Consider the following 25,476-nt stretch of genomic DNA (forward strand, 5'->3'; position numbering starts at 1 on the left):
ATACTATTCCTCAACTAAGTCAAAATAAAAATAATTTGATTATTATTGCATTACATCTCTGAGCCCAAGTATTTCAGTGAGTAAGAATATTAATAATGGCACCTAAGTTTGTTGAAAGGGTGAAATTGGCATATTATCTTCCATAAATTTGTAATTTGATCCCTAGAATTATTTTTGCATTTTTGGTCTGGTTTTGTACTGTTTTTGTCATTTTTAGCATTTCCAAGATTTTTCATTTCCAATACCGTCTGATACCATTGCATTCCACATTGTTCTCCTGACTGAGGGACTCTTGTCTTTCCTCTGCAGCCTTTTCCATGCTCCAGCTCCTGGAAGGAACGCTACTGGCTTTTTAAATACATTCCTCACATAAGGGGCTACCTCACAGAATTCTCTTTTCACGTTGCACTTAGAACTTTATTTGCACAAATTCCCTATCACAGAAACTTCATAATGCTGTTCCAGGGGTTTATATGCTCTTTCTTCCTCAAAGCCTTATAGAACTATGATGGTCAATAGTTAATAAATAATCTTACTGCTTTGAGGTGTCATCCTTTAAAGAATCTGACAAGCCAAGTACTTACCCTCTTTACACTTTTGGCAAATGGTATTTTCTACCCTCAAGAAAACACATGACCAGGACCATCTATTTGTTCATCTAATATCTTGAACTTAGAGATGGAGACAGCTTAGCTCTGTCTACAGAGTATGAAAGCATACAGCTATTCATTCTGTGCATATCTGGTCCTCAACCAGGCCTCCAGTACAGAATTTTTAAAAAATCAGATATAAATCACTTTATGAATCACTTTCCATATTATCTCCTGTGTTATTTTTAAATAAAAGAACATAAAGGAAACTATATTGATATAATGTAAAATCGGATGACATTCACTATCTCCTAATTAGATGACAGACACTGCTCTGGGAAAAGGATCAATCCTTGCCTAGATGCAGGTTCTCCTTTGTGCAACTGTATGATCAGTGACAGCCTCTCGTTCTTCCTTCCTTTGACAAGCAACCTCACCACTCATGTCACAGTACCATGGTAGAGAGAAAAAAGTCAGCCCTCAGAGCTGCCTCCATGTAATCCCTGCAAGTCTGGGACAGTTCCGATAAAAAGGAATGAAGTCATTGCTAACTGACTGTCTTAGTTTCTATTGCTATGAAGAGACACCATGATCACACTAGCTCTTATAAGGAAAGCATTTAATTGGATTTGAATTACAGTCCATTGTCACCATGGAAGAGAGCATCATTGTATGCAGGCAGACATGGAGCTGGAGAAGTAGATGAGAGTTCTACATCTGGATAGCCAGGCAGCAGGAAGAGAGAAACACACTGGGCCTCCCTTAATCATCCGGAACCTCAAAGCCCACCCTCAGTGTCACACTTCCTCCAAGAAAAGCTATAGCTCCTCATGGTGCCACACTAGATGAGTCTATGGGGGTGGATTTTCATTCAAACCACCATACTGCCATTTGAAGGTGCCATCCTAAGTCACTTGCTGTAATCAAAATGACTTACAAATCAGTGTTTTCAAGCAAGCCATTAAACATGTAAGCCACACAACTCTTCCTGTGATGTAAAACCCTCTAATGATAAACACCATGACCAAACATGACTTGGGGAGGAAAGGGTCTATTTCACCTTACAGGGTATAGTCTATAGTGAGGAGAAGCTAAGATGGGAGCTCACGGAAAACTGAAGCAGAGAGAATGGAAGACTAGTGCTTCCTGGCTTGCCAGCTCTGGCTTGCTCAGCTCTCTTCCCTACACAGCCCAGGCTCACCTGCCTAAGGATGGTACTGTCCACAGTGGCTGGACCCTCCTTCATGAGTTATCAAGAAAAGGCCCCCCAGAAGTACCTACAGACAAATGTACTGGAGGCAACTTCTCCACTGTGATTCCATCTTCTCGGGAGTGTCTACATTTGCACCAAGTTAACAAAATGCAACCTGAATAGCCACATTAGATATACTGCATCATATCTAATCATCAAAATGAAATATCCAGGGTTTATTCTTCTCATTTCATATGTGTGGCATTTGTGAGTTCATCATGGAGCTAACCTTTGCTCCACATGTGTTCATCCCTACCAGCTTCTTCATAGAATTTGTCAGATGGTCACATTTAATTAGTTAAAATTAGTATCTAAGACAAAACCTGCTAATTCATAGCTCTGTTGACTGTGGTGATGAACTTAACTATTATTCCAGGTGAATATTCATCTTTGAAACTTTGTTCAATTTTACATAAATAAGAAACAGTATTCCAGCCTCTACTTTTCCTCTGGATTTAATTATATGAAAGTACAAATGCATTATTGCTGAAAGTAAGAATTCTTCACTCCTAAGCCAAGGGAAATTTTGGTTCCATGATATACACCCAAGTGTATACGGTGATAGAGAGACTGGAGATCTGATAAAATATGCAGGATCAATTACTTCCTTACATGTCTCACCAGCTTTGACCTTCATCCCCATAGTAATCTAGGATTTATTCTTTTCATGTGACCACTTTTGTGAAATTTTTCCATAAAGTAAGTTGAAGGAAAAATAATGGAAAACAAACCATAAGGAACTAGAAACTGAGGTTTTTAGTGACCAGATGAATGGGGTGCTTGGAAAAATACTGGTGGGCAACATGAAGAGTTCTCTAAGTCACTCCACATAGGGAGTTGAGTCATACTGCCAGTAACTGTGCTGCGAAAGTGAACAGGTTTAAGGGAAAAGAAACATTGATCTATTCATCTGTCCATCTATCATCTCTCGATCCATCTGTCCATCTATTAGCTATCAACTGTCTGTCTATCCATACATCGTCTATCTCTCTGTCTGTCTGTCTGTCGGTCTATCTCTTTATTATCCATCAGCTCATTATGTACTATCTATCTCTCCAACTGCCTGCCTATCATCTAACATTGGCCTATCTGTCTGCCTATCTAGCACCCACTCAACTACCCATCCACCCATCCATCTATCCATCATCTATCTATCTATCTATCTATCTATCTATCTATCTATCTATCTATCATCTATACATCCTGCTTCCTGATAAAAGAAAGGAGAAAGCTTAAGTAGAAGGTAAAATTCTATGACTAAGGGAGAGTCAACCAAAAGTAAGTATATAAGAAAACACTTTAAGAAATCCTGTTACTTTGTAAATTAAATAAAATATAACAAAGATCTTGATCTCAAGAGAGCACAGTATTATAAAAATCTCCTACTAAAATTTGCATTTAAAAAAAGATAAGTCATGGCAATGTGGAGTTTTCTAGAGATAATAACCTCCATCGGTGTAGGCATGAATGAGAAGGAGCCTTAGAAAAGATGTTTCCATGGCATAGTAATCTCTGTTACAATGCAGGCCTGTGTTGCACAGAGTTAACCCATGGCATTGGTTCAACAGGCATAATAGCTAATAAAATTTTACAGTTTGTTGTAATTGCGGTAAAAAGAACTCAGCGTTCCTGACACTCATTAAAGACCTCATATTTATTAATTAAGTCACTCAGATAATATTTGTTAAGGACTTCCCATTCACCTGGACTTGCGTAAAATGCAGGGAACATAGTTGACTTGGGCCCTGATGACAAGAACTCTCTAGCACATAGCAGAGGCAGCTGGCATACAGCATACACCTTATGTATGGGGACTAAACACCTGAAGTAGCTGGGCCTCATCTCCACAAGATTGAAGCCACATGAAAAGGAAAGCAGCTATCATTTCTTCTCTACAAGTTCTTCTAAAGGAAAGGTCATATGCTTGGTCCTGTTTTCATTTGTTCATTTTATTCATTGTTCCTCTGAAGTCTTCCACCATTTAAAAAAAATCCATAGGCCTTTTCTCTTCCATTGCTTCACAGCTTCGAGATTCTCTCACACATCACCTCATGATGGTTTTTCTTGTCTGAGGTGTCACTATGTTTTTTGAACACCAGTTGTCCACCATTTAGCAATGGACCATGAATAGTTTCATAATTCAGCCTTTCATTTTAAAATTTAATTTTTCAATGTTAACGTTGATTTGAAACTTATATTCATGAAATTCCAGAAACGTGATCCCACTTCACAATGTGACTCGGCAACAGTGACATCTTCTGATGGGATGCCTCCATGTGTCACAGAGTGAACAAGATGAAGGAGTGATGATCCTCCACTAAGCTCAGTTACTGAGAGTAGAAAAGTGGGAACAAACAAAACTTTGGATCTGACAAGTTGTTGTAGCACTTTAGCAACCTGACATAAAACACATAAAACTTTCTCAGCTCTCTGACTTTAATTCTGCCAAGGACTCTAGCTATGTCTCCCCATGCTGCAGGTAGAGCGTAAGGGGCTATCTCTCACACACGAAGACCGAAATGTTGCCATGCTGACCACAGTTAGGCCATGCAGTGTCTAAAATCCCTGACATCAGATTTACAGATGACATGAAAATCGATGCTTACCTGGAATGACTTAATTAAGACAAAACACCTCAGGAACTTTTGCTACATGAAATAGAAATTGGTTAATAATTAGATTGTTGATATCATAAAAGGATATGCCTTAAGGTAGAAACCCAGAGGATTTGTTAGGAACAAGGGTCAAAGGTTTCTCTATATAGACAAGGAGAAGTAAACCTAAAATATGCAGGGGACAACATAGACATATAAAGATGGGACAAGTGTAACTGAAAGTTGAAAAATTAAAGATACTTAATAATGAAAACAGAGTATGTTAAAATTAGCACTTATTTCCTGTGTTGCCAGGGTCCTATTCCAAAAGCCCTTGCCTGGGTCAAACATGGAAAAGTATTTTTTGTAGTTTTAAAATATTGTTTTCCCCCTTTTATCAAAAGCAGATGATCTTTTCCATGCAATACATTCTGGTTACAGCTTCCCCTCCCATCTGGAGCCATTCCCTTTCTGTGTCTTACTAGAAAAAAATAGGCTTCTAGGAGATAACAGTGAGGCATAACAAAATAACATATAATAAGATAAAACAAAACTCATCACATAGAATCCAGACAAGGCAAACTAATAGGTGAAGAGCCCAAGAGCAGGCACAAGAACCAGAGACCCACTTGTTCACACACTCCAGTGTCCCACAAAATACACTGAACCGAAAGTCATAATATGTATACACACACACACACACACACACACACACACACACACAGGACCTGGTATAGACCTAGGCAGTCTAGTCCCTGTGATTGCTGCTTCAGTCTCTGTAAATTCACATGAGGTTTGGTCAGTTGATTAAGAGTGCCTTGTTCTACCCATGTCTTAAATGTCCTCTGGCTCTTAGATTCTTTTTCTCTCTTCTTTCCACAGAGTTCCCTGAGGGAAGGGATTTAACAGACATCCATCCCATTTAGATCTGAGTGTACACAGGCTGGCTGGTGCCTCCCCTTTGTCTCTGTTTCTCTGTCTCTGTCTCTCTGTGTGTGTGTCTCTGTCTCTGTCTCTCTCTTTCACACACACACACATACACACACACACACATGCACACACACACATGCACATCATAAGGTCTGGCTGTGGGTCATTATATTTGTTCTGATCTGCTGCAGGATGAAGCATCTCTGATGATGGCTGAGTACACACTTATTTAAGTTTATCAGATATCATTAGAAGTCATTTAATCACTATTTCTTTTTTTTAGACCAGTAGTATTTGGTTTTACCCTATGTCTATAGGCTGTCTAGTCTCTGGTTCTCGGTCACCCAAGCAGTGTCACGTATGGGTTCCATCTTGTGGAGTGGGCCTTAAGTCAACTTAAACATTTGGTGGCACAAACTTTGTGCCACCACTGCCCTAGCATATTTTTCAGGCAGTACAGCTTTTAGCTCAAAGGTTTTGTGCTGAACTGGTGTACACATTTCATTTTTGATAACCTATAGAGTGCCTTCCCATATCAAAGGTGTTACAACATAGGGGGTGGGAGTTATATTTGTCTTATGCTGAAATCCTTGACACGTTTGGAGTCGAGATTCGTGCAAAGGGAGAGACTATGCTCTAGTTTCACTCTTCTGCACGCGGATATCCAGTACTCACAGCGCCGCTTGCCGAAGACACTGGTTTTGGTGTCAGATGTTTGTCTCTCCAGTATACGCTTTTCCAGTCATAAAATCAAGTATCTATAGTTTCTTGGACATAATTGAAGTGGGAAATGATTAAAATATAATAATAATATATAAACCTCTGCTCCAAGTCCCAGCCAGTCTCTCTCTCCTGCCCAGCACCTACTCCTTCCAAGTATTCTGCAAAGCATGACTTTCAAACTTGAGTAGTTAATCAAATATATTTATGGTTCTGAAACTCCCAATTACATAAAGCCAATTTACAATAAGATCTTATCCCAATATTTCTAACCTCTCAGCACACCAGAAACACATCTGATGCCATCTGGATCTGCGTGTCTCCTCCTCCGCTCCCTCCTGCAGCTCCCAGGCTCCCTCTCTCTCCGCCCCTCCTTCCCTTAGCTCCTCCTCCTCTCTCCCCTCCAATCACTGGCCTCTCACTGCTTCTCTCCGCCCCTCCTTCTCTTAGCTCCTCCTCCTCTCTCCCCTCCAATCACTGGCCTCTCACTGCCTCTCTCCGCCCCTCCTTCTCTTAGCTCCGCCTCCTCTCTCCCCTCCAATCACTGGCCTCTCGCTGCCTCTCTCCGCCCCTCCTTCTCTTAGCTCCTCCTCCTCTCTCCCCTCCAATCACTGGCCTCTCACTGCCTCGATGTGAATAGGTAAGAAATATCTTGCATCACATCATATATCTGGATCCTCAATTCTATTCACCTGATCAAATTGTCAGTATGCCAGAACCGTGATGTTTTTAGCGCTGTGGCTTTATAATACAACTTTCTTTCTGTAACAGCTCTTTTCTTGAGCAACAAAGTAAAATTGCTACATATGACTGCACACATGAATACATCGTTCCCCCACTCCCCAGCTCCTTCCTTCCTCACACAGGTCACTCTGTTTTGTGTTCTTACAGTTGAAGTCCTTCCGGGACATGCGCTGTTGTCTGTCCTTCTAGGATATACAGTCTTTTTGTTGGTTCCTGGGTCTCCAGGTTTCTGCTACATGTGTTCGTTGTCTCTTGTGTCTTCAGTTAACGCGCTTTTCTCCAGAGAAAATGGGTGCTTATTTATTTTTCTAGAGTCAAAGGGGAGAAGCAAAAGCATGGATATCTGAGCTGTGTTTAGAGTTGTGTATAAGAGTAAAAAGGGCTGAGATTGCCCACTACTTTCTTAGCAAAGCTCCTACTTGTTCAGGCCTCACACAGATACCCCAAGCTCTGCCCTTGGGGATTTCCCGAATCTACTTCAAACCCATCAGTGCAATAAAATATTTGTGTGAAGAATGTATCCATTTAAAAATAAAAGTGCCCTTTAGAATCCCTCGTGAATTCTCTTGTTTACATTTTTCTAAACTTCGAAATCAATGTAGTAAATTATTCAGGGGAAAAACTTCTCAGATAAAACCTTGTCAAGATCCTGTGGTTCTTAGCATTGCTGAAGGCAATGCTAAAATTGAAACTACATTCCTACACACCGAGTCAAATGTTGGACTGCGCCCTACACACCGAGTCAAAACCACCCAGAGCTTCTCCATGCTTAAATCATGACAGAATACCCCTTCTTCACTCCACGTCTAAAAGCCAAGCTCTTGGTCACTTATATTTTGAAAGCATCCCCATACCTTTCCTATTACATCATTGAGTCTTCACTTTTCTGGACTAAGCTAATGGATCAGAGGGCTAGCACATCACTCACGTCCTACTGCTGTTCTAGAGGTTATCATTTGGATCCTAAGTATTCAGTGAATAAAAGTAATGAGTAATTTTCTGTTCTAAACTTCATCCTTAAGTACGACCACATGGAACCTTTCTAATAATGGTAGACATCGCAGTCAATGAAAGAATAAAGGGTTCAAGTGGAAAAAAAACTTAATATTAGCAGAACTAGTTGCTGGGTTCGACACAGCCCATAGCTCTGCTTGGCTGCCCATATGTGCTTGTTTTAGAGGCCATACCCCTTCCATGTTTCTACTTAGGGGAGTTATTCATCCCAGCTGACCTCACAGCCCTGGGGCAGCAGCCATAGCTGCAAGAACTGGGGTTGAGTTGCAGCTCTGTGAATTCCAGCTTGAGTGACATAGTAACAATGGAATCTCATAAATAGCAGGAAAAAATAGAAAAGGAAGTGGGCTTGTTGAGACGGTTCCTGAAACCAGTGGATTTGTAGGTTGACCTCCGGGTCCCACTGGGAACATGAGATATTCCAGTAATGACCAGATGCTAATGGTAAAAGACATTCTGGCTTGAATATGTCTATGTTGTAGATAAAGTTTGGGAGAAATCATGATGCAGTTAGTAATTCATGTTAGGGCATCATATGAAATCCCCCATGTAAAGTATATAGAAGCAGAAGGGCAAAAACAGAATTAAGGGACTCACTGGGGTTTAGTGGTATGTTAGCTAAGGAGCTGCAGCCAGCAAAGGTGGCTGAAAAGGATTAATGATAGTGGGACGCTGGCACAGGCGAGAGAGACCCCTTCTAAACACAGTGACCGAAGCCTGGCAGATGCTGTGTGAGGTCCTGGATCTCTTTCAGTGCAATAGTAGGAGGGCCTCTGTGAAAAGAGCTCGCGTGATGAAAGAAAGAGGAGGAAATGCTGTCAACTTCCACTGAAAAACTCAGTGTCCCGCAACCACGTGTCTTCCTGAAAACTCCATTCCTCCTTGTCACACTAATTCAGATGACCCTGTCACCCAAAGTAACATAGGAGAACCCAAGTCTATTTTTCAGGTGTCCAATAATCCCTCCACTAGTAGTGTCAACAGCTTTTAGAATACGGCTGTATCCATGGCTTCCTAAGAGTTAATACACTCCTTGCACATTAGTCATCGGCACCACCGGCCTTTTGGAATTTGGTTTATAATGCTTCCTGAAGAATGATGGTGATGGCAAACATGTGACAGGCATTGAGAGTTGATCATCAATATCTTTGCTGCAGTCTGGGTTCAATTATTGTGCCGAGGTTCACACAGAGCTGCAGGTCGCTGGGCTTTGACCACCCAGCGTACCATTGTCGTTTGACATCTTGTCTAGGTCACCAATTGGAGCTACGGCAGAAATAAAGCTTTTACAATGTGAATGCAGGTGACCCTCTCCTGCTCCGCACTTCTCAGCACAGTTTCATTACCAGGTGCTGCCATATTTCATGTTGTGTCTCATGTAAATTCAGCACACACTCATGAGATCTGTAATTACATCACAGAATGTTTTCATCAGGAATCGACTTTAGGAAAATGTATTCCTTTGGGTAATTCCTTGACCCAAGTGGGCATCAGAAGAAAGAAAACATATAGTATAGAAAGTCATCAATGAAAAACTGTCACCCACAGCTCAAAAATGACCACCCTGAGAGCCATCCTAAAATATTCTTTTAGATCCATTTTAAACTGCAGGAACTTAATTGATTTAGGGTAAATGACTAGCCTGTAGGAAAGAAATCAGATGCTGTTCATCCTAAGAGGGGGGACTGTAGAACCTTCCATAAGTAGATCTCATATAACTTTGGCAGCAATTCTGTTTTTAGAGAAAAACTAATTTGAGGCTTGTTTTATGTTGAACATAATTTTTTAATAGATTATAAATTGATTTAGCATTCCCTTAAAATTCACAGAGAATAATAGAAATAATATTCACATCTTATAGATCCATTCATGAGATTTGAACATAAAATTTATAAAATATCTAAATTATAAATGTCCCTTTTTGGGTCAAATTTCTGTTAAAATGAAGTAGTCTTACTCCAGAAGCCCATATCTGCAAAACTAAGAAAACTGGGAATTTTTTGAATGGCTATCACAATTTAATATGTAAAAAGATTAACATGGCTGTACTAGGGGTGAGAGAGGGCCTTAAAATGATAATGTAGGTAGGAAGAGGAAGCGGATCAGTGAGGGAGGGAGGGTTGAAAGATCAGACCTGGAGTGAATGTGATCAAAATATCATATACATGGATAAAATGTTCAAAACAGTTCACAAGCTAAAGAATAGTGATAATGAGAGGGAGATATGAGCTAAGCAGTATGACCTGCCTGTCTCCTCCCTGAGTACAGATGTTGTATCACCCACCTGTCTCCTCCCTGAGTACAGAGGCTGTAACACCCATCTGTCTCCTCCCTGAGTACAGATGTTGTAATACTCACCTGTCTCCTCCCTGAGTACAGATGTTGTAACACCCACCTGTCTCCTTCCTGAGTACAGATGTTGTATCACTCACCTGTCTCCTACCTGAGTACAGATGTTGCATCACCCATCTGTCTCCCCCCTGACTACAGAGGCTGTAATACCCACCTGTCTCCTCCCTGAGTACAGATGTTGTAACACCCACCTGTCTCTTCTTCCCTGAGTACAGAGGCTGTATCACCCACTGTCTCCCCCCCTGAGTAGAGATGTTATAACACCCACCTGTCTCCTCCCTGAGTACAGAGTGTAATACCCACCTGTCTCCTTCCTGGATACAGGATGTTGTAACACCCACTTGTCTCCTCCCTGGGTACAGAGACTGTATCACAAACCTGTCTCCTCCCTGAGTACAGATACCATATGTATTGTTATTTCCCCTTAAAGATGGAGTATACACTGAACCTTGGAACAAAGCAAACTCTTTCTATCTATGTACAATAATGCATGTCTGTGTTTACACAAAGAAATAAACAACATTATTGGCTATTTGATATAAGACTTGGTAGCATCTATTACAGATAACACTTTTTCCTGCTGTGCTTTCAAGGTGAATATGATAATGGAGGTCCAACGTAAATAATTTTGAGAAGTATTGGACTCTATACAGTTTAAATAATAGAGTAGTTCTTACTTCTTTTTGTAGAGACCAGCTACAGATGTGAAAGTGCATTTAGAATATAGACAGCTCTTTCTAGACATGTGATGTTCACAGCAGCCTGTGGAACAGTTTTAAAAATAAAGAAATATCTCATTAATTGCGAGATTCATTTATAGTACCTACAAAGTTTTGTAAGAAAACTATTTTTAAAATATCAATATTAACAGAATTTTGTGTATCTGTCATTCCTGCCTTGCCAAAACAATCTGCGGAGCAGTTTGTAATTGCCATTGTTTGGGTTATTCCGTTAAAAAAATAGTGTTTATGTGATTTGCCCGAGAGCTGCACATCACAGCTCTCTGCTGAATTAAAATTGCATGCACATAGCTTTGCTTATCAGGTTTATTTATCTGTCAGAGATTGATAAAGGCAGCATGCTTCAGTGTGTGTAAAAGCTTTTAACAAGAAGGTTGGAATTATAACCATAATTTTAATAGTCTGGTGAAAATAAATAAATACCTATATCTTTCTATTGCCTATCATCTATCTAAATCTAAATATATTCATATCATCTATCTCCTACTCAAATTATTTTTCTCTTGTGAAGTAACATACTGTTTTTCTCCCAAATGTCCTTGATACCTTTTCAAACCTTTCAATGTTATTTTAACCGTGTTTCCTAAGATATGAATGAGTGTAAACGTGTAGGAGGTAGCATGCTTTCTTTATCAAGTACATGGAGTCTATAGATGCTTCTGCACATGGTAGTACATGCCTCACTGTGTTTGTGAATAAAAAAAATATAACTAGATGGTCTGAAATATTTAATATTGGGATTTAGTTTTCTCTGGTGTAAACATCCTTCAGAGCATTTCCATTCAGACCAACGAGTTTACACCTGCAAAGTTTCCAAGCTACATCATGGACATATTGAACTTTCAAACTTTCTAGTAACAGTAGTGTGTATACACCATGAATACAGGTATATCCTTCAGAAAGCATCTGACTCTCAACAAGTGCCACTAATTACTGCTGAAATTAACCACTCCTACTTCTACCTCAGTGCCCTTTTTATAGACTTGTAATTCATTGGAGCACTTTTCAGATTCAAAGAAGAAAATGAAAGAAAATGTAAACCACTGTACTCTTTCCCAGGTGTCTATGAACAGTTTTGTATTACCAAAACCCCAGACAAGATCTGCCCACCAGTCAGAGTTGATGAGTGTTTCTTACTTAGGATAATCAGATAAAGACCATAGCTTGCATCAGAATTTGAGTTTGTGGGCCACAGGTCCACGTGGGGTCTTAAAACAGTTGTAGTGTCTCAAAATCTCTGACCCCAGTAGAATGCATGTGAATGTACAAGGAGAACTATTAATTCTGATCAGGAGCATAAGGGGCCAGAAATGTCCCTGCAGCCTTGATTCTGAAAACACAATACACGTTCTTTGTGTTGTACATGCCATTACACAGTGCCTACATGTCCTCATGAAACAGCTGAGCCTGGATCCGGAATTATTGTGTGGTATGAACTGTACCACTTCTGCTGTACAAACAAAATTCTCTGTTCTTATTGCACCTTAATTGTTTAATTATGGAAGACAAATATTTTTAATATATTTCAACAGTAATTTCTAAGCACAATTAATATTAAATTTTAATAATGTGTCTTAATAATATTGGGTTAAAACAAGAGCAACCTCATAAGTTGTTTTTGTTGATAATGAAATGTGTGTGTGTGTGTATACATACATACATACATATATATATATATATATATATATGAAACAATTGTTCCAAAATTCCAAAATAATTTTTAGATCAATAAATGTTTGCTATCTATGCCTGTTTTATATCTGTATAATTTGGGTCAAGTAAGGGTTCTTGGGAAATGGGTCATGTGTGGTTTAAAATGCCCTAGTTTTACATTGCAACTAAGTCTGGCATACATTCTGTAGTTTAAAACAAATACATAACAATATCCAGGCACCTTCGCAGAATCAGGCAAGTGTTTTACTGCCTGAAAATTTCTCTGAGCTCTATCAGTTTACCCCCCAAAGGTGACTTTCAACTTAGGAGCCTTTCTCCATCGTGCCATTTTTCCTTACATGCTGCATTTAGGGGAGCTGCTTTCTGACTTGATTCTCTTCCCTCTCCACGTGTGCACCTAACAGACTTCTAATACTGTACATGAATGTTCCGTGTTCTTTTTATCTACCAACTTGTTTTTACAAACCTTCTTTTCTTTCAACAAAAAAAGTGTGAGTATGGTATTGCATAATACATTTCTTCTACAGTCATATTGATCAACGATATTTTCATTAGACCAGTGACTGACAGATCATTATTCAGTAAAATGTAGATCAAGGCTGACCTTGATTTTTGCTCTGCCAGTTTGAATGAATTCTATAATGTAGGTCTTATGTTTAATTTTTCTCTTTTTGTTTCTGGTGTGTGTGTGTGTGTGTGAGAGAGAGAGAGAGAGAGAGAGAGAGAGAGAGAGAGAGAGAGAGAGAGAGAGAGAATATGAGTCTGTGTGTATGAGGTGTGTATTTGTAGATGTTTATGTGTGCATGTGTGTGTATGTGAATGTTTATGTGACTGTATGAGTGTCTGTGTGTGTCTGTGTGTGTGTGTGTGTGTGTATGTGTGTGTGTGTGTGAGAGAGAGAGAGAGAATGTGAGTTTGTGTGTATGAAGTGTGTATTTGTAGATGTTTGTTTATGTGTGCATGTGTGTATATGTGTATGTTTATGTGACTGTATGAGTTCTGTGTGTGTGTGTATGTGAGAGAGAGAGAGGGAGAGAGAGAGAGAGCAAGTCCATGTGTGCATGCATGCAAATGTTTTCAGTATTGACTTGTCTTTGTTTTCTGGAAATGTGATCATAACTCATTGCTTAGATAAGTCACATATGGTATTTGTATTTTAATTGAAAAGTCTCTTTTAATATCTGATTCTTGAAAGTAGTACTTTATTACAAGGACACTTTCATTTTCTTAAACTGTCCCCTATTTTCCCAGTGTTCCTAAATTGCAAAAACCAGTTAAATTATGTGCTTTGGGGAGTTAATTTTTGGCACCATATGTCTCTAAAAATCACAATTTTATCTAAAGTATTGTTGCAATGATATTTTAGTTCTATAATTCACAGACAATATAAGAAAATTTTAAATGAAAACATGCTAGCCAGATACTGTCTCAACATGGTAACATACAATTCATGTTCAGGATTATACAGGTTTAGTTCATAATGATGAATTTTGATATCTAAACTCAGCTTTTGCCTTTTAAAACTAGAATACTCAAAATTATAGGTTAGTCTTTAATTTTGTAAAATAAATTACATAATTTCTATGCAAGAACTATATTAATAATATGACTCATACTAGAGATAAATATCTTAAAGACTTAATTTCTGAAACATCTAAAAGTATTAATTCTTTCTCTAGCAATATAAATTCATTAAATAATTAGGGATAGATTTTTATTGTAGGTAAGATCATATTGCACATAAACATGATAAAAAATCCTTTTGTACAAAAACAGTCTCAGTTGATAAGTCAGCAGATGGCCATGTGTAATAGGATGCTGTTTTGAAAGCCAGATTATAATAGAATCTCTAAAGCAAATGACTTCAAGTCACAGAAGACAAGACAGTGGGTGCCTCCTCACAGAAACATCAGCTTAACTAATGGTCAGTACTTGTTAATGAAATGATTTGGTTCATAATTAGTTAAGGGTGTATGTAAATTATGAGTCGGTAAGCATGAGCCTGGATCACCTCTGTACATACTCAGACTGGCTCTGCATGTTTGAGTGAGTTCTCAGACCTAGCCAGAGTTCCTGCACTTCTGCCATCCAGTTTCACATTAATGCGGTCTTATGTAACAACCAAGTTGCTGTGCATTAATTTTCAATTTTTGAGCATTTTATAATACTGTATTATACATAGTGTTTGAAGGTTGAGCATATTTATCTTACTTTAAAGACTAGTGAACATTGGGCTACAGCTGTGTCTCAATCAGTTGTTTATCATTCCAGTAGTATGGGCTGGAGAGATGACTCAGTGTTTTAGAGCACTGACTGTTCTTCCAGAGATTCTGACTTCAACTCCATGCAACAACAGTAGCTCATAACCATCTGTAATGGGATCAGTTGCCCTCTTCCGGAGTGTCTGAAGACAGCTACATTGTACTTATATACATAATTCCAGTAGTATATAACTACATTGTTACAAAATTTTTACCATTTTGTTAATTGTTTATGTTGTTGTTTTGGGCTTCAGGGTTGTTTGGGGGCTTGTTGTTGTTGATGATGATGGTGGTGGTGGTGGTGGTGATGATGATGATAATGTTCTTCCTTGAGAGGATATGATGACTTTTTTTCAAAAATCTTCAGAAACGGTGATGTGCCATTGAACATCACAGCAGCCAATCTACTGAAAACCCTGGTGCTGAGCCTCAGGCTCCTGATTCTGTAGATCATTGTGGCCATATTTCTAGAAAAAGCCAAGGCAATGGTGACCCAGAGGGTCTGAGAACAGCACTCAGAGAATCTGATCTAGAACCCATATAGAGTCTTCAACCTCTACGCAGAATCTCAACTTGGTCTCCCCAGGCCTTGTGAACCTAATCACAGATCGGCACAGCTTCCTGGACACTCTCCCATGCTGTGAGTTTGGAGCCTAATAGGGTTATTATTGCTGCGATGAACCACCACAACCAAAGGCACCTTAAGGGAGGCAGGGTTTGTTTGGCTTCCATGTCCCAGTTATCTTTGGAAGAGGTCAGGACAGGAACTCAAGCAGGGCAGGAACCTAGAGGCAGAAGATGTAAAGGCCTGAAGGCATGCTGCTTTTACTGACTTGCTCAGCCTGATCTCTATAGAACCCAGGGCTGCCAGCCCAGGATGACTCTGCCCACAATGAGTCAGGCCCTCCCACATCAGTTAGTCATGAAGAAACTGCTCTACAGGCTTGCCTGTAGCCTGATTTTATTGCAGCATTTTGCCTTTTGAGGCTCTCTCCTCTCTAGTAACTAGCTTGTGTCAATTTGGCATAAAACTAGCCAGCACAACTTACCCTTTGACAATTTGACACAAAACTACATCACATGACACAACTTTATTCATCCAAAAGACCTCACATTAAGAAGCTAAGACTCCAGAGAGCCAAATAACCCTATTTAAAAATGGGGTACAGAGCTAAACAAAGAATTTTCACATGAAGAACTTTGGATAGCTGAGAAGCATCTTAAAAAATGTTCAACATCATTAGTCATTAGGGAAATGCAAATCAAAACAACCCTGAGATTTCACCTCACACCAGTCAGAATGGCTAAGATTAAAAACTCAGGAGACAGCAGGTGTTGGCAAGGATGTGGAGAAAGAGGAACACTCCTCCACTGCTGGTGGGACTACAAGTTGTTTCAACCACTCTGGAAATCAGTCTGGCAGTTCCTCAGAAAACTGGGCATGACACTTCCGGAGGAACCTGTTATATCACTCCTGCACATATACCCAGAGGATTCCCTGGCATGTAATAAGGACACATGCTCCACTATGTTCATAGCAGCCTTATTTATAATAGCCAGAAACTGAAAGAACCCAGATGTCCCTCAATGGAGGAATGGATACAGAAAATGTGGTATATTTACACAATGGAATACTACTCAGCAATTAAAAACAATGAATTCATGAAATTCTTAGGTAAATGGTTGGAACTGGAAAATATCATCCTAAGTGAGGTAACTCATTCACAAAAGAACACACATGGAATACAGTCACCAATAAGTGGATATTAGGCTAGAAGCTCTGAATACCCAAGACACAATACACATATCAAATCATTCCCAAGAAAAAGGAAGGAGAGGTTCCTGGTCCTGGAAAGGCTTGATGCAGCAATGTAGGGGATTACCAGAACAGAGAAGTGGGAGGGGGTTGATTGGAGAATGGGCAGAGGGAAGGGGGCTTATGGGACTTATGGGGAGGGGAGAACAAGGAAAGGAGAAATCATTTGGAATGTAAACAAAGAATGTATAAAATTTAAAAAAATCTGTGTTTTAAGTATATTTTTAGTATTTAAAATTTTAAATATATGTTTTAATATAAAAAAGAAAAAATAGGAACATCACAATATAATGTATTCCAAATTTGAAAAGTTCTACAATCTTTAAGAAAATAAAAATAAAAATAAACACCTAAAAATGCAGTCTCTTTAAATACCTAGTCTCTTTTTAAATCCACAGATTTTAAACTTGCAAGTATTTCAAGAAAGTATTTCAACTCCTGTCAAATCAAAAATAGATACTTTCTTACATCAAGATGGCGGAACCATGGCAGAGCCCCAATCTCAACAAAGCAACACCAAACTCCAAAAAGTATAAGCAACTCAATGTCTAGTTATCTGGGATTCCCTCACGAGGGACTTGGGTCACTTCTCCAGCTTATATTCTAGGATCCAGCTGGCTTCACTCCCCCTCTACTGCTGTTCTTGTTGGCCATTCTAAAGTACTGGAATCCCCAAAACACTGCCATCTTCTGCAACTGGGCTGCACTTTCACCAATAGCCTCTCCTAGTCTCTCCTTACGATGCAAAGCTTCAACTTTTCTCCATGACCCCTTCCATCCTGGGACTTCCACTGAGATGCCAAGCCTCAGCTGTTCTTTATGCCTTCAAAACCAGTACCATATGGGTGACTCTCACAGTAACAAATTCAGCTGCCTGCACAAGGTACTCTGCCAGCACAACTGACCCTTTGTCAACTTGACACATAAACACATCACACGACACAACCTTTTCTTTCCTTGCTAATTTCTCAGCTCCAGATGAACAGCTTTAATTGCCCCAGTAAAACAAAGGTTTTACTTCACTGGTTCTGGTCTCTTGTTAAACATGACTGACTCTTCAGCCCCAGCTAACTAGAACCACATATTCATTACAGAAATGGCCCAGCAGAGTCTTTGCTTCCCTTTGAAACATCAGAAGCCAGGCTTCCATTTTCTGCACTGCCGTGTACATTTTTATCTTCCAAGACAGTACAGAACAGCCCACTGAATTCTTAACAATCAATGGCTTTTCTAGCCCAAAGTTCCAAAGTCCTTCCACAGTCATCCCCAAAACATGGTCAGAACTGTTCACAGAAATGCCACACAATCCTAGTGCCAATATGTCACAGTCTGGGTTACTACTTCTGTGATAAAATACCATGATCAAAGCAAACTTAGGACAAAGGGCTCATTTGACTTAACACTTTCTCAACACTGATCATCATTAGATGAATTCAAGACAGAAATTCAAGTGGAGAAGGATCCTGGAGGCAGGAGCTGTCTAGGTTCAGGGTCCAGAGGTTAAATATGATTGTAACATTTTTCCCTTCTCATTCCTCCCTCCAAACCATCTCATATGCTCCTCCCTTCTCTCCTTAAAATGCATGGTCCCTTTGTTCACTAATTGCTATTGTGCACACACACACACACACACACACACACACACATTCCTAAATATATATATATTCCTAAATTTATATATTCCTAAATATGTATATTACTAAATATATATCCCTAAATATATATTCCTAAATATATATATATATATTCCTAAATATATATATATATGTATATATATAGAGAGAGAGATTCCTAAGTATGTATATATATATGTATATATATATATATTCCTAAGTATGTGTATGTATGTGTATTCATAAATATATATATATTCATAAATATATTCTGCTCAGTCCATATAATGTTACTTGTTGGACATAGGTGACAATTTGACATAGGACAACCAATTGTTGTGCTCCTCCTAAGGAAGGCCACCACTCCCACTTCCAGCTCTCCTCAGTTGCCTATAGTACTTGTGTAGGGTCAAGGCCTTGTGGAGTTTTCTTCATCTAGTTTGTCATATCCACTGCTGGTGTCATGGTCAGGAGTCATGATGGGGAGACTTTATGAATATGGATTCTGATGCTCCTAGGAGATATGGTCTCACAGCAAACTCCCTCATCTTCTGGCTTTTACAGTCTTTCTGCCTCTTCTCTTCACAATCTTCCCTGAGCCTTAGGTGCAAGCATTGTATTGTAGATGTACCCACTGGTACTGAGCTCTCCAACTCTGCCCTTTGGTTGGTTGTGGTTTTCTGCAATGGTCTCTGTCTATGCCACAGAGAAAAAACTTCTCTTCATAAACTTTCAACTCTTTCTTCTTTCTACTGAAAACTGGTAGTTACAGATTTTCCCCAAACCTCAAAAAAATGTTGAAGTATTAGTTTTTCTGCATTGGTCCTAATGACCTTTTCTATACAAGAGACTTCAAGCTGTGCTCTATATTGACAGTTTTAAGGCCATTTTGGTATTTTCATGCAAAAAACAGAATGTGAATAGAAATAGACCAGTGTCTGACTGTGGGTTTCTGCGTCCATTTCAGTCAGCTGCTGAGTAGAGCCTCTCAGAGGACAGTTATGCTAGGCTCCTGTCTGCAAGCATAACAGTAGCATTAATAGAGTCAGGGATTAGTGCTTACCCATGAGATGGATCTCAAGTTGGGCTAGTTATTGGTTGGCCATTTCTTTAATCCCTGCTCCATCTTTGTACCTGCATGGCTTTTAGACAAGACAAATTTTAGGTTGGGGACTCTTATGGACAAGTTGGGGGAAAGGCTTAAAGGCCTGAAGAGGACAGAAACTCCACAGAAAGACCAACAGTGTCAACTCACCTGGACCCTTGGCAACTCAGAGACTGAACCACCAACCGCAGACCATACACCAGCCAGACCAAGGCCCTGGCACGTAATCTGTCTTGTCTGGCTGCAGAGACTTGATATGCCAAGGTTAGGGGGTGACCCAAAGGAGCCCCACCCTCTTAGAGAAGGAGGGAAGGGGTATGTGGTATAGACTCTGTGTGGGGGGACAGGAAGGGGGCAGAATTTGAGATGTAAATAAATAACTAAATTGATTTTAAAATGATGATGATGATGATGATGATGATAATAAAGAAATAAACCATGTAAAACTGATTCTGTGCACTTGGTTTGTGGCGTGAGAAGCAGTACTCTTTAGCCATGTTGTGAGCACAAGTCAGGAAGTTCCCACTTGTGCAAGCTGCCTTCCAAGAACCTCTTGGAAGCCCGGCTTCTTTCTTCTTTCTGGCTACTATGATATTAATTTATCATTCATCAGGATCAGCAACTTTTATTTGTGGATCGGTTTCCAGTATCCTGGCATATAGTGGGAAAGTAAGTTCTTCTGAGTGTTAATCTAGCTTCCAAATAACTACATCCTCAACACAGAAAGTACACCCAAAAAAAAGAATGGGAAGGAAAAGCAGTGTTTCAGCACGTGTCCCCACTATGAGGAATTTGTTATTGTTTTCTGTTACTAGAGACCAAAAGCAGAGCCTTATGCCTGCTGGTCACATCATTTACCACCATGCCCTTCAGTGAGACAGAGCTGACACTGCTACACGATGCGACTCAAAGAGATCTTTAAGTCTTAATACCTTAAAGACCGCCATTTAAGGCGTGTCACTGTGAACACTCATTGTCTTGTGTACAATCTATTCTATGTTTAAATGATAAATTTCCACTTTCTCTATCTTGAAATTTTTATATTACAATAATCCTGTTGAGCATCATGTGAGTACACAATCCCATGGAAACGTGATGTGTATGTAAAGCTTTATAATTCATTTCCTACTAACATCCTACAGACATAAATACTCGTGTCATTGTACAACTTATTTTTCAAGACACTCACTCCTGTGCTTCAGATCCACAGCACTTTGGTTGTTTGCAGAAAACTTCATGTCTGCTCTTAGCCAGGGTTCCCATACACATGTCAAAGGCAAAAATCAGGAAGTCATCAGATTCCAATCATATCAGCACAGTTTGGAATATGAGCTTTAAGATAGAAGTAGGTAACCTTTAGAAATACAGACTTTTCGACTTTGTGAAGATGCTTCCAGCAGACAGCAATAACCTATGATCTACTGACAGAAAGGAATGAAGACAAAAGATTTTTTAAGAAAAAAAATTGTTAAATCAGTTCAGAGGCTAGATCCTTAAAAAGTGATTTATAGATAGGTTTTGATTAACAATTTATATTTATTATATAACACAGCTACTTTATTGAGAATGTTTAGTTCAGTTTTTGGTCTATTGAGTCAGAATACACAGAACTCCACATCAGTATGTTTTACTACATTTTTCTAGGTATAATAGTTAATGATGAGTTATTCTACAAGATAATTTCCTGATAATTTTAGTTTAGAACCAAGTGAAGAATTTTCCACTCTTTTCTCCATCTTTGCACTTCAAAACAAGCTATCCTGTCTGCCAGAACATATTTTACTACAGGACCAAGTGTGATGTTATAAAGTTCATCATGTGTTTTAAGAAATAATTTTGCCTGGCGATGGTGGTGCCTGCCTTTAATCATAGCGCTCGGGACACAGATGCAGGCAGGTCTCTGAACTCAAGGCTTCTTTATCCTTGTCCATTTCAGTCCCAAGGTAATTTGTAAATTAAATACAATCTCTTAAGCACATTATTATCAGTACAAGCTGACAAGTTGTTAAAGTCAAGATAGAGGGCCACGGCTAATTTTGACATACTACTACACAACTCCAAGACCTGCATCCTCCTCCTGACTTTGGCACAGCTGAGATAATCTTAATGTGACCATTCCTGTATACTCCAAATGCAGTAATGAGTATATCAACATATAGTTTACCACCTGCCATTAATTATCAGACTTGGCTTATGTTACAGACAAGCAATTTCAAAAAAAATTCACTAAACTTCTGTTTCAAAGTAATTGTAACCTTTAATTTGCTGATTTTACTTTACAAACCTAAATTATCCAGAATTTCCATAAATTTATTCTGGATTATGTAATTCACCATCAACCAAGCAGAGATATATTTTTAATTGCATTTTTATATTAAATTAATGCAGAGTAGTGGCTTCATTTTTGGCATGTGAATTGAGCCAGTGTGTGTGTGTGTGTGTATATATGTGTGTGTTTATGTGTGTATGTGTATATGTGTGTATGTGTGTGTGTGTTTATATGTGTATGTGTATATGTGTGTGTATGTGTGTATGTGTGTATGTATGTATGTATGTGTATATGTGTGTATGTGTGTGTATGTGTATGTATGTGTGTATGTGTATATGTGTGTATGTGTATGTATGTGTGTATTGTATATGTGTGTATGTGTGTGTATGTGTATTATGTATGTGTGTGTATGTGTGTGTATGTATATGTGTGTATGGGTATATGTGTATATGTGTGTGTTTGTGTGTATGTGTATGTATGTGTGTATGTGTATATGTGTGTGTATGTGTATATGTGTGTATGTATGTGTGTATGGGTATATGTGTGTATATGTGTGTGTTTGTGTGTGTGTGTGTGTGTGTGTGTGTGTGTGTGTTAACAAAGCCTAAGGAGGTTATCTAGAATAAGGACTCACACACAACATTAGGCATTACTTCCTCAAAAAATTTTATAGTGAATACACAACAAAAATTTCTGAAACTCACGAAAAGTTTCTTGAATGTTTTACAGATGGTTTCATTCATGTACCTTTGATGCCCTTAACATGTTTTATTGTACACGTGAAGAGATGTTTATATGAATTCCCACTTTGTCAGAGATTTGTTTCTTTCCACTTTGCAACACACTCTAAGTGCTTATCCATGCTAAAACTCCCTAAATGAGTTTTCAGTGACAGAATACACTATGTGACTCTTTGGGTCCTTTGTAAATGAAGTTTATTGTTAATTCTGATAAATTCCGCCCGATTCGATGTAGACTTAGCATAGTACTTCTTAGAGAACGCTAGCTGTCTGAGGGAAGAGTTGCTTTTCTATGCGAAACGACCCCTCTTCTCATTTTCTCTATGGATGATTTTTATATTCAACTCCCCTGTGTTTTAGAACCCGAAAGGAGATCCCTTCCCATTCTCCTCCCTCTGTCCCCCCACCTTTGCCCTCCCCCCTCCCCTCTCTCTCTCTCTCTCTCTCTCTCTCTCTCTCTCTCTCTCTCTCTCTCTCTCTCTCTTTCTTCCCTCTTTCTCTCACCCACCTTCCCCGCAAGGTCCACAGGACTCTTAAATGTGCCACTTCTAAACATTGGATCTTTTGTACTTTAATGTTGATGTGTTTCCATGTCACGTGATCAGAGGGCGGCAGATTAATCCCCGAGTCCTAGCTGGAAATCCCCTCCCTGCTTTCCTCCCCCTCTCCTCCACAGTTGATGGCTAACTTAATTCTCCTGCTTTTGTCATGCTCTGATGCACACATCCATAGCCGTAGTAAGCTTTAAGAGTAAGAAAAAGATGCAATGGTGTCCATCAAAGTCTTCAGGATGCATTTTTTTAAAAAACTTCGACTTGACCCGATGTGCCATTCAAAGAGCGTCAAAAGATTTTTTTTTAACAGAAAGGTTCAATATGTCCTGAGGCTATCGGTTTTGAGTTAAACTGGGTGAAGTAGAAATATTTTACTCATCAGCTTTGCAGTCACAGAGTTTGCTTCAGCTAGAACAAAACTGCTGAGGCATTTAGAGAAAATTAACCCCCCATCCTGGCGGCCAGATGTGACTGGTCTCCGACGAGTGCACATGAGCGGGCTGAAAAATCAAGAGACTGTGAAATTCCTGTCAGGTCCGTACAGTGCGGAACGGGCCATTGGCTGCTTTCTATATTTCCCTCCATCATTCTTCTTGAACGGTGCCATTAATTTCCTCTCCTCCCCTGACTTGCGTGTTTTTTCCCCTCCCTGTCGCCTTTAGCTCTGTCAGCTGCAAAGAAGTCTGGACCAGAAATGGCAAGAATACTTCCGAATGCTGATCCTTTTTAACGAGTCCAAGCTGGCCAAGTTCCAGGGAGACTCCCAGAACAGCATTCAGAAAATATTAGCTGTGCAGGTAGGTGACTGAAGGGAAAGAAGCAAGATTATTCTGATCTAGATTGGAAAGCAAATGACGGGCTGTGTGGTGAAGCATTGAAACCATATCCCATCAGAGTTTTATAAATTTTTAACCTCTTTGATAGACTGGGATTGCGTGAAGGATGAATTCAGTAAGTGAGAACACATACCACACACCGTACATACTTTGGGGGAACAGGGAGATTGGACTGACTTATCTCAAACCCCAGGGAGGATTTTGATACATACATTCTATAAAAATGTGTTTATTTTTCCGGCCCCCAAGCTTTGTGAATGCTGTTCTGCTCTACGTGTGTGTGTGTGTGTGTGTGTGTGTATGTGTGTGGGGGGGGGGCGTTTTCATTCCACACTGTGTGCCTCCTTCAATCATCCTCTACCTTTCTAGAGACAGAATCTCTCATTGAAATACAACCTGCTTGGGAGAGACTGGGTGGTCAGTGGTCCCCAGATATCCTTCCTGCTCTACCCCGGAAGGACAAGACTTAGGCATATGCCATAGTGATGCACCAGGATTTTTCTTTTTACTTGAATGCCGGGGATCCAAACTCAATCCCTCATGGCTGCACACCACATGCTCTGCCATCTCCATTCTGGTTTCAGAACCGTTGAAAATGATTTCCTGAAGACACTTGGCTGTCAAGTGTGCTTTTTTTTTTTTTTTTTTTTTTTTTTTTTTGAGAACGTGGCTCCTGTTTGTCCTGCCTGCCATCATCTTTCATATTCTGTGTGGTTCCTCCTCCTCCTCCACATATATGGCAGTGACTCTATTTGGAAAATAAGGCAGTCGGTGCTTCCAGATGCAGGTGACATTTCACTACCTGTGTTAGAATCTGGAAAAGGCATTTGATGGCTCGATGGTCTTTGAGAGTCTGCCACGCTTGAGAAACCGCTGTTGGCCAGGTGAAGACTCTTGGTGGACTATTACTCAAAGTCGCTTAAAGCTAACGTTATACCATTTAAAGTGTCGTAAACTATATTAAACATGACGCTTGAAAGGAAAACACTTGGTATTTTACTTAAATAGATAGATAGTAGATAGATAGATAGATAGATAAGTAAATAAATAAATAAAGCAAGCAAAATTATTTGTTCCATTAAACACAAGCACCAATGTGGTCATCAGGAAGTTGTATGATGAGAGTATTGAACGCCAACTACGTGTGTTTTTCCAACCTTTTAATAAAAAAAAAAATGATTTTCAAAGAAATTCTACAACTACTAAGCCAATTTCACATTCCATTTTTATCAATATGAGTGCTTTTAGCATTTCCATGTGAGTATCCTGTGTGAACTCTTTCCATACTGGTTTTGTTGACAATGGATTATGAAAACAATTAAAATAAAATGGAGGGGATTAAAGTTTAAAATGTGGCGCCTGCTATACCAAAACTTACTGGCAATTTATGCACAAAGGACCAGTGCACTGGATTAAAATCCTGAAATGCCTTGGGATGTTTGTTAAAAAACAAAACAAAACAAAACAAAACCATCTCTTACCGTACAACAGATTAAGATATAGGTAGAAAATAAATGAATGAATGAATGAATGATTTAAATAAATAAAACACAAACATGGGCAGCTCCTCATAGTGCTTCTCTTTGCAGTTTACAACCATTTCTAGGCATCCCAATAACTTAGTCTTAGAAAAACCCTGAATTTCTCCGTAAATGTTTATGCTCTTATAAAT

General features: G+C 39.3%; 1 protein-coding gene across 1 annotated transcript in view; it reads left to right on the forward strand.

Annotated features, from left to right (window-relative positions):
• The window catches only part of Ccdc178 (coiled-coil domain containing 178), a 378,492-nt gene that overhangs the window by 316,017 nt on the left and 36,999 nt on the right, over positions 1-25,476 (forward strand). Inside the window, exon 20 of the mRNA XM_052155657.1 lies at positions 23,631-23,765. Within this exon, the coding sequence (XP_052011617.1) occupies positions 23,631-23,765 (135 nt within the window). The remainder of the gene's footprint in view (positions 1-23,630; positions 23,766-25,476) is intronic.

This window comes from Apodemus sylvaticus, chromosome 13 (assembly GCF_947179515.1).
Source record: "Apodemus sylvaticus chromosome 13, mApoSyl1.1, whole genome shotgun sequence".
In the NCBI taxonomy this organism is placed as follows: domain Eukaryota; kingdom Metazoa; phylum Chordata; class Mammalia; order Rodentia; family Muridae; genus Apodemus; species Apodemus sylvaticus.